General features: G+C 39.4%; 1 protein-coding gene across 1 annotated transcript; it reads left to right on the top strand.

The window, feature by feature from the left end:
* Positions 1-1,442: 1,442 nt before the first annotated feature.
* On the top strand, positions 1,443-9,278 carry Grpel2 (GrpE-like 2, mitochondrial (E. coli); the record flags this gene model as incomplete). Its single annotated transcript, XM_005415136.2, is given in 3 exon segments — positions 1,443-1,596; positions 2,425-2,506; positions 5,913-9,278. Coding segments are annotated over 3 exon segments (601 nt in total), but the record flags the coding sequence as incomplete, so codon positions are not given.
* Between the last annotated feature and the right edge of the window lie 1,821 nt (positions 9,279-11,099).

The raw sequence follows: 11,099 nt of genomic DNA on the forward strand, positions 1-11,099 counted from the left end.
GGATTTAGCTCAGCGGCAAAAAGCGCCTGCCTGGCAAGCACAAGGTCGTGAGTTCGGTTCCCGGTACCAGAGAAAAACCAAAAAAAAAAAAAAAAGAAGGCCTAGAACATTAAGCCTGACTTAACTCTCCTTACTGGGACTCATTTTCTCCTTCTGTAAGATGAAGGGCTGAACTAGAACTATAGCTGGTTTTGAATTTTCACTTCTGGTATTGCCCTTCAGTTCTTGGAATTAGCCTTGGTTTCCTCTTCGCTGACTTTTGTGTGCTCATTTGTGGGTATTTCCACTTCTGGTATTCAGTGTTCTGTCTCAGTAGAATGCTAGCTCTGTGGCATGTGATTTGTTTGCTTTTTTAGAGACAGGGCCTTGCTGTGTTGCCCAGGCAGCCTCATGATCCACCCATGTCAGCCTCCCCAGTAGCTGAAACTGAGCACGCACCATTTTGTCCAGCGTACCTGTGTGACCTTGAACAAGTCATTAAGCCTTCAGCCTCTCAGCTTCAGTTTTTTCATCAGTAAAATAGAGATAATAGTATTTATCTCATTATGAATAACAGCTGTTCATAATAGCAAAAAAGTGGAAACAAGCCAAATGTCCATCAGCTGAAAGATGGATAAACAAAACGGTTTATCCACACAATGAGATATTACTAAGCAATGAAAAGTAACCAGTTACTCATAAATGTAGTTACATGAGTGAACCTTCAAACACATGTCAAAATACTCCCAGAGGGCCAGAGATATAGCTCAGCAGCACAGCACCTGCCTGGCAAGCACAAGGTCCTGAGTTTGATTTCCGGTACCTGCTGCCCCTCCACCAAAAAAAACCTCCCAAATGACCACATATATGACCTCATTTATGTTAAACATCCATAAAAGGCAAATCTATAGAAGACACAAAATTTGTTAGGCTTTCTCAGGGCACAGAATTAAGGTAGAAATGGAAAACAGCTTCTAGTAGTTACAAGCTTTTCCTTGTGGTGATAAAGATATTCTAAACTTCTGATGCTTGCCCAACTATGAATATCCTAAAAACTTTTTAACTGTATTAAATAGTTAATTGTATGGCTGAGAATTACATATTAATAAACTTTTTAAAAAGCTCTTTAGAAAACAGTAGTGATGGGGGCTGGGGATTTAGCTCAGCGGCAAAAGCGCCTGCCTGGCAAGCGCAAGGTCGTGAGTTCGGTTCCCGGTACCGAAAAAAAAAAAAAAAAAAAAAAAACAGTAGTGCTTATCTCATGTGTTGGGAGATAAAAAGAGGATGCCAGTTAAACAGTGCCCAGTACTTAGTAAGGACTTCATATTGTTTATTTGTTACTGTGACTGAAAACAGTCTCTAGAGATTCACTATGGGGAACTTTCTGGTCTCTAAATTTTGTTGTAGTTTTGTCTTTTTATAGTGGCATTTATTCTCCATGTGCCACCTTGCACCTGCTTTAGGAGATGGCTGCACCCATTCAGCACTGCTACCCAGAGAACTGCTGGTGAGGACTGCAGTTCTGAGGACCCTCCGGATGAGCTTGGGCCTTCTCTTGCTGAACGAGCCTTAAGGTTAAAAGCTGTTAAACTGGAGAAGGAAGTCCAAGATTTAACAGTGAGTAGATTTCATGTTATCTATCCTTCACTTCCTTTCTGTGACTTAAATATCCAAGTAAAGTCTTTATGTCCATTTAAAAATGAAGTTTCCTCTGGGCAGAAAGAATCTATAGTAATTAAAAGTCACTGACTGAAGACAGTCATCTCTTTTTAGTTCCTTGTTGTATCACAGTAATTATACATCTGACATTTTTGCAATTTTAAGGAGGTACAATACCTGGTAGGTGGTAGACACTCGCTAAATATTGGCTGAATGTGTGAGGTCAGTGCCCGTTGTACTCTGCTGAGCAGACCCCATCTGGTATAGGATACATCTCGAGTTGACACTGCTTGCAGGAAATGCATAGATAAACCAGAGTCATGCGAAAGTCCAGTCTTACTTGGAGTGATATGAAGGATAGAACGCATGATGAGAGCAATTAAAGGAACCAGGAATTCTAAGAATGAAAGTGAAAAGGACTAAAAGGGCTAAAATAAGTACTTACAAATAGATGACACACTTGTAAAACTTAATCTCAGTTCTGGGGGTAAGTCAGTGAAAGAAAGTTGGAGAATAGTGATGCTAGCCAAATGTGAAAAAGAAAACTGTTCTCAAGATGATGAGCTGGAAAATTACTGTGTTGAAACTAGCAGGCTAAGTGGCTACTTACCAGAGCTGCTAGAGTGAGTTCCTGCTTTGGCTGGGGATTTGGAGTGGCTGATGTAAGATTTTTACAATTTGTAGTTTGCTTTATAAAAAACACATCACAGAAGTGAAGTTTAGAAAAGAAGTGAAAAGGAGAAGCATTTGTTTTCTCATCCTTTTGATTTTACTTTTGATGTTCAGCTAAGATACCAGAGAGCTGTAGCTGATTGTGAAAACATCAGGAGACGGACCCAGAGATGTGTGGAAGATGCCAAGATATTTGGTGAGATATATATATTCATAATAAAATTTATTTCAGTCAAAGGGTACATACTTAATAGATCTGCCAACTGAACATAATAAAAGTATATCTGAGTCCTTAGCTGATCCCTCTTCTATCCTTCCATTCCCTTAGGCTTTCTGTGCTCCCTTAACCATTTGCTAAAATAATGTTGACTTTTCTTTTAACTAAACTTTTATTTTCTAAGCATATACAGTTACTACAGTTCTAACATTCTAGTGCTTATGCAGATAATTCTGTTTAGCTAATTAATGTGAACCATTCAGAGGAGAATCTAAAGAGCAGACAGAAGGATAGTCAGGAATGCTGAAATTTGCTTAATGGAAGTATGATTGGTCTATATATCCATAGGGCAAAAACCAACTGTATCTGCACCAGACAGTTTTTACACCTATAAAGAATCCTTTGCTTTACTGTCGATAATCAGATTTGGTATATAACTCGGTGAGTTATAAAGTAGCTTGAAGGGGAAGATGAAGAATTCATCTTAGATCACAGAATCAGATAACTTAAAAGACTGTGCTGTACCCCGTGTTCTTTTCATGGAAGAAATGTAATAGTCTTTCAGAAATTTTTCCCTAACCGTACCACATCTGGTTCCAAACATTTTTGAGAAAGTGTTAGTTGAATAACCAGGATTTGGGGAAAGGAGCAAGTCTGTAATTACTTGCTGTACTTTGAATTTAATATGGAATGTTGTACTTTGTTACACTGTGCATAGAATGGAAGTGCTTGAGATCCCTGGGTGTTATCTCGTCCAATCCCTGTTTCACATTTCCTTCTGTTATCTGGATTCAATCTGCTCTTTGTGCACAGAATTACCTTGTGGACAAATTTGTCATGCTCTACTGCCCTGTCCCATTTTGGTGCTTTGGCATAGCCTCTGCTGTTCACTCAGGGCTTTATACCTCACGCTTTCAGTGTCAGTGGAGTACCAAGCCCCAAGTTGTGTTCCTGATACTTTAACCAAGTTTTAATCTCTCATTTCTAACTTTATAGCAGGACTCAGCAAAGTGTAGCCTGCCACTAGTCTGTAGTTTTGAATTTCATCTTTTAAAATTCATGGAGATTCTTTTTCTCTTTTGTTATATAATCACCTATATAAGACCCATGATTTTGCCTCTTGTCCCATAAAGTCTAAAATGTTTACTGTATGGTGAGGAAAAAGTTTCTGCCCTCTGAGCAATAGAAATGTCTACCAAAAGCAGGCTCATTATGATAACATAGAGAGACTTTTGCTATAATTCCCACTTGAGCAGAGAGAGTAGGTAGACTTTTTTACTGGGAGTTGAGCTTTGAATCAGAATTAGCTTATTATGTCAGTTTATTCAAGAAGTTGTAAAATTTCCAGGAATAAATCCATTTTAAGTTTTTCTCACTTTGTTTGGGAATTGACTCAGGACCTTGCGCTTGCCAGGCAGGTGCTTATGCTGCTGAGCTCTCAGCCCTAAATTCAGTTTAAATTCAAAATAATTTGATAGTTAATCTGATTTATTAACTTACAGCAAAAGATGCCACCTCAGTCACTTGCTTACGTAATTTCCTCCCAGTGGCCAGAGTATTTAGACAGTTAAAGGTTACAGAGTGAGTATGGAGGTAGAAGGAAAGTAATTGCTTGTTTTTGGTTTTTGTGGTACTGGTATTGATCTCAGAGCCTTTACACTGAGCTGCCTCCCCAACCCTTTTTTTATTTTCTGTTTTGAGGCAGGTTCTCACCAAGTGCCTAAGTTACCCAGGTTGGGCTCGAACTTGTAATCTTCTTGCCTCAGCCTTCCAGAGTGCTGGGGGATTACAGGTATGCACCACCACAGCCAGCTAGTAGAATATGTTTAAGGCATATAGCATGACAATTCTGACTTTCCAAGATAGCTTTGTCTCCATAATATACCTTTTTGGTCAGTTTTCTAAGAGATTATGTGGTCACCATCAGTCTGTTACCATAATACAATAATTAGAAAAGGATCAGAAACTTGAGTGCTTATCTCACAGGCAAGAGAATGTAGGCTTCTATGTAACCTTCACAAACTTTACTGAGTAGAAGCAAGGTCTCTGTACCTTGGCAGGGTACAACCCAGAAACTTACGGCTTTTAAAATTCTTTGAGAAGGCTTGAGGATGTAGCTCAGTGCAGAGCACTTGCTTAGCACACGCAGAGCCATGGGGGTAGGTGTGCTCCCCAGTGCCACAAAAGAAAAAAAGTCAAACGACCAAACTTCATTAGCAACCGAGGCTTGTTTTCTAGAAATGCCTTCTGGTTTCACTCTGTCCTCTTTCACCCCGGACCAAATCATCCCATACCTAGATTACGTCAGCTGGCTCCCCTGTTCATTCCTTCGAGTCCTGTTCGTCATACCCCCCCCATCCATTATATCTGCTGTTATTCTAGCTAATTGGAAGCAGGCTTCCACAGATGTTTTTTCCAAGAAGCCTTAGAAGATCTGTTAGTGCCTGGCAGTTAAAGGTAGAATTCCTCCCTCCCCTTGAGTCATTCTTTCCCATGTAGGCAGTAAGTCTTCCCAGATCTTTCCTCTGTCATATCTTATTGCTTACCTAAGACTGAGCCTTCTTATCTCTGAGTATGGTTAAGGTGCTAGTTATCTTGGCACAGGGCCGTAAACCTGTCCCTAGATTAACAAAGTCCTTGCCCCTCACCAATCCCCACCAACTATTGTATCATAGACATCTCTACTGACGGCACTTCTTATCCTCTCTCTATAAGAAAAATCAACTTGAAACTGGAAAGAATGGTGTTTCTTAGTAACTGAGCTTGCTTCTATCTTGTAACGTTTCATCTGATTCAGAAAAGTTTTGTGACCCATCTCTGCCAACTTCATAGCAAAGTAGTTGGAGATAGCTTATCTAAATGTGTCTTGTCTTCCTGTTGTATTTAGCCAGTCTTAAGAATAAACCACCCTTCGACATTCTTAATACAGTGTTGCCTTTTTTATTGCCATCCCCTCCTACCTCCTATGAATTGGTAACATCCTGTCCGCATTGAAAATATGGCTTTGGCACAAGTGACACAGGCAGGAATTTTTACATGTTCATAGCTTAATACCAAACAACAAAAATACAAGAAATAAAAACATAGTAATTTTGACAGGGCAGGTTCTTTAGCTTATTATAGGTAAATTTAACCTCGTTCTTGGATTCTAACCCTCTACCCCATTTCCTGAAGGGTCCCTGGTCATACATCCCTTCTGAAAGAGACTGACTTGTCATTTGGGTTGGGGTGGTAGGCGATAGTGATCCCCAAACCCTGTGTGAGTGCCTTCCCACTTTCTGGAGTACCAGGGTAAAGTATACTAACAATCTATCTAGACCTGCCCCGATTCCACCCCTAAAGGCAGAGTGATTTCCTCATAAATATGCGTCTGGTTTCTCTGTAGGAATCCAAAGTTTTTGTAAGGACTTGGTGGAGGTGGCAGACATTTTGGAGAAGACCACTGAGTGCATTTCTGAAGAAACAGAGGCTGGGGACCAGAAGCTCACTCTGGAGAAAGTCTTCCGAGGGTTGTCGCTTTTAGAAGCAAAGCTGAAAAGCGTATTTGCCAAGCATGGTCTGGAGAAGATGGCACCCATTGGTGACAAATACGATCCTCATGAGCATGAACTCATCTGCCACGTGCCAGCTGATATTGGGGTACAGCCTGGCACCGTGGCTTTAGTCAGGCAAGACGGCTACAAACTTCATGGCCGCACCATTAGACTTGCCCAAGTGGAAGTGGCAGTGGAGTCTCAGAAAAGACTATGAGCAGGCCCTCAGGAACAGAATGTTCTCCGAGAGTGCCGTCACCTGTGTTTCCTTTATTTATTAATCTAGGTTTGTATTGTACATGAGGTACTTCATGTGATCTGTTTTGGATATAGTCATATTGGCTTTATTTCTAAGATACTCTGTTGATTTTATGTGACCCATTTGATCTCATGGGAGGTCTTACCATCAGGCATCTGAACAATGTGACAAATGTTCCTATGGCCTTTATCAAACTATGTTTACAAAAATTATTTTTAAATTGGTACTCTGATTGACTTTGAATCCAAAATTCTCTAAACTATATATCTTCAACTAATTGTTGAAATTAGTACAATCTCTTGTATTTTTTGAAAAAAACAAAAAAAAAACAAAAAAACAGTAGAGATTGATTTAACATGTGGGTACTTAGCTTTACACTTACATAAAAATTTAGATCACTTGGGTTGATTTTTATATGCATGGATGCCCAGGCCTTCCCTTCTTATTTTATTACTTTTCAAGTAATCATCCTTTGTGGTCCCTACTAGACTTTGTACTTGGATCCTTGTTCCACATCCACCCCTTTCCAACTCCAATTGGAAGAGCTAACAGGTCAGGCTAGACTTGGGAACAGAGAGCATCAAGCAGTTCAAGATACCTCCCTTTCAAATAGAGAATTATTTTCGGCCTCCCTAAATATATCATAATTTCAGGCAAACTGAGGCAGCACCAACAGCTAATGACCCAAATGGGTCTGTATTGATAATTACCTATAACTGCCCATTCCACCAGCCCCAATTCTGCATTTTTGTCAAATTTGCCATGGAATACATATTGGATTATGAAGGGAAGGTGATCTGGACAAAATCCTTAGGTTCCCTCAATTTCTCATTTCTGATTGTTTGGTTTTGTTTAATTGGTACTCACAAATCACTACCTCTCTTGCACTGACAAACTTTATTATTTTGTTTTTGTGGTGCTTGGAATCAAACCCAGGGTCTTCTACGTGCTGTGCTCCTGACTTACTTCTCTAGCCCTGACAGCTTTATTTCCTAGGTTCTGTATCCATTTTATGTTGCATTTGTGTAAACGTCTAGTTCCCTTTTTAGGGATTAACCTCTGGAAGATAATGGACCTATGTATCTTTTTCAGTCTTACTTTATAGCTGGTGTTGTGTAAAAGCTATGTCCAAGAAATGACTAAGTGGATGAATAACCAGTCAGATGTTAGAAAGGAATCTTTGAGGTATTTTAATTTTAGAAGAGGCCTTAGTCTAATTTTATCCTTCCTGCTTCTGAGGTATGAGTTTCAGTCTTTTTTAGGGCTGGATCTAAAGGGAAAAATGTCAATAATAACTTGAATAGCGAACAAATAGATATTCAGTCATTTAAGATTAATATACATGCAAATATGTCTCCAGCAGCAATTAGTTGTTGGATATATAGATTGTATAAGTTTAAGTTTGTTACCCATAAAGTTCCCTTCCCCTGGAACTCCAAAACCCTATAGGGAAGCAAACTGGCTTTCCAAGTTTCCTTAAATAGGCTCTGAATTACACCAACATAAAATGGGGACAAACATAGTTCATTATTACATAGGTATGCGTATGAGTCCCACAAAATAAGACTCAAAGGAGGGCCAGATAATTGAAGCATATATGGCATCCTGAACTATAGAACTAGTCTCCTACAGTCATATTTTGGGGTTGTTAGTTATCCTCTTAGACAAGTATATATAAATATAAGATACTACACAGACATGTCAATAAAGACATCCTCTGTAAATATTGCCATCTCCCATCAGGTTTTCAAAAAAGCAAATGGAGATGGGGGTATAACTCGGTATAGAGTGCAAGGGCTGGAGGACATGGATAAGGAAACGTGCACTTTTAAAATATAACCAAAAGATTCTTTTGGACTTCCTACTAAGTGCATACTGTAAATTTAATGAGCGGTCAAATTTACAATACAAATTCATCCTTTTTTGCCTTAATTTTTATCAGATGGCCAGATGATGACAACAAGAAAATGACCCAGTTAGCCATGTGGGCTTTGGGATTACTAGTTATCATTATCGAAGAACTGGAATTAACCATAATTTTATGTGTGAAATGTTCTGATTACCTGAAGAGTTTTCTAAGATTTTTCACCTCCTGTTTTTGGAAGTAGACTGAGAATAATTTTAGGTTCTTCTATTGTTCAGTAGTTTTGAGAACTTAATGTGCATGTTTAGAACTAGAAGATAAAGGTATAATAGTAAAAATGTCAAATTGAAGGGCTTTGAGGAGCCAGAGCATCATGAGGCTTGTTAGGCATAGATTTGAACATAAATTCCAGCTTGGTCACCCGTGTAACTTTGGGTGCCAGTCATTTCACTCTTCTAAGCTTGTTCATAAAATGATTACAATAATTCTTTCATGATACTGTGAGGATTAAACAAAATGTTTAAGTTGCCTATTACAGTAGGCCTTCATATTTATTTTTATTGTTTTTTTATGCACATTTGTTCGGCATTTTTATAGCTGCCTAAAGTCTAGGGAAAGGGGAAGACTCCGTAAAAGCAGATTCTTTTTTAATAATTGTAGGCTAATCATTCACAGTGACTTATTTTCCTTCCAGTTCTTGTTTTTTGTTTTTTTATCATACCTCCCAAAATTTTTTTAGACTGAAGAAGCAAGAAAATTGTGCTCATGCTTTTAATTATTTTCATCTTTATACATATGAAGTGAAAGGACATTGGCTTGTAGGTGCCATGTAAGAAAGCTTTGCCTCACTTGAAGAGGGGATTTTGGAGTATTATTAGTACTTATATCCTACAAATCTTTTGCTGACTTTGCTTACGTCATAAAGGAATCACTTTGGCACTGATGTTAAGGTTTTATATTTGGTGCTCTTAATTCATGACAAAGGATTTGAAAACAAAGGTTCTTAAAACACTACAGCAAAGATAAACAGGGAAAACTAAGGCTAAAATATAATATTCAGAAACAACTAATAAAACCCAAATTGAAATAACTGCAGTTCAAGTGGGATTTTTTTTATTTGTAGTTCTGAGGACCAAACCCAGAACCTCTCACAGCTAGGAAAATGCTGGACCCCTGATCCACAGCAAGCAGCCCCAGCTCCTGTGTTTAGAGGCTTTGCCTGCCTGTTTCAAAATGTATACTCTGGGGCTGGGGATATAGCTCAGTGGCGCAGGCACCTGCCTGGTAAGCACAAGGTCGTGAGCTCAATTCCTGGTACCAAAAAAAAAAATGTATGCTCTGTTGACTGCTGCTCCTCCCTGGGGGTGCTCAGGAAAAGTACCTTGAAAGCTCAGCACAGCAAAGTGGGTGCCATATGTGTTTTCCATACCCTACCTCAATGTGGAAGTCTCTGCCTCTTGATCTGTTTTCTTCGTGTTCACTTCTTGATTTAGTTGTCTTACATGCTTTACTGCACTTCTGACCATCCTCCTAAGGAGATTGCTAGCATTTGGCCTTGATCCAACCTTCAGCTTCTCTGTATCTTCCCAGCTTCTGCCTACCTGACCTTGTCTTTACCTCTGCTTCTCAACTGACTGCCGTATATCCACCTTCCTGGCTAAATGGTCCTCCTTAGAGCTGTCCTTTCTAAAATTTGCCTTTGAATTTTTCTCATTCTTCCAGTCCTTCCTGTGTGCCCTGGTTCCATAATCCATTGTCTCCCCTATCCCCTTTGCTAGGCAATCAGTATATTATTCTATCTGTTCAAACTTTGCTGGTGCTCTCAAGTTCACTATGGTAGTTTTAAAGCATAACTCCAGAACTCCTTGACGCATTGAGGGTTAGGAGCTATATCCATTCTTGAATCTCTGGAGCTTTGTGATTGCTTGGCCAGCAGAAATGACACTGCTCATTTCTGGATCCAAACCTTCAAAAACAGCCTCACCTCCTATCTTGAATAGCTCACCCTTGGACTGACCATCATGCTGAGAACAGGCTTAAACTGTATGTGTAATGGAACTGAGGGCTTTGACAGCTTTCAGCTGAGCCAGCACCAACCTGATAGCCCCGTGAAATTGGATCCTCCCACCCCCAGTGACACCATGTGGGAGGATGCGCTGATCGCACTAAGCCCTGCTCAAAGTTCGGGTTTGTGGACAAAGTAAATGACTCAAGTAATAACAGCGAGGGGTATAGTTTAGTGTGAAGTCTCTGGTCAGTTCCCCCAGTGCCACAAAAGAAAAAGGAAAGTGTTCATTCATCCACATCTTTATTAGTAGTGATCCAGTTTAGACTACTAAGACTCAAAGCTATCTTAGAACCTAGCTATAGTGGGAGTGTAGACTGATGAAACCACTGGAAATCAGTGTGGAGATTCCTCACAAAACTAGGATTAGAGGTTCCACTTAACCCAGCTATTCCCCTTCTGGGACTTTTTCCAGAAAAACTGAAAACATCATACCACAACAATATATGTACACCCATATTTATAGCAGCACAATTTGTCATAGCGAAATCTTGGAAACAACCCAAATGCCCATCAATGGAGGACTGGATAAAAAATGTGGTATTTTTATACAATGCAGTATTACTCAGCTATAAAGAAAGATAAACTCGAGACTTTTATAGGTAAGTGGATGCGACTAGAGACCATACTTATAAGTGAAGTAAATCAGACTCACATGTATAAACATCATATTGTCTCCCTAGTGTAAGAACCTAAAAGAGTAAAACCCAAAAGGTACAATAGATATTGTGAAAGGGAAAGAAATTGCTCAGAGGGAAGGACAACTGGGATGAGGAAAAGGAGAAAAAGAAAGAAGGGGGGAAAAATATATATATATATGTATATACAAGGATAGCTGGGATAATTGTACT

Source organism: Chinchilla lanigera, unplaced genomic scaffold (genome assembly GCF_000276665.1).
Source record: "Chinchilla lanigera isolate Chin_1 unplaced genomic scaffold, ChiLan1.0 scaffold00452, whole genome shotgun sequence".
Classification (NCBI taxonomy): Eukaryota; Metazoa; Chordata; class Mammalia; order Rodentia; family Chinchillidae; genus Chinchilla; species Chinchilla lanigera.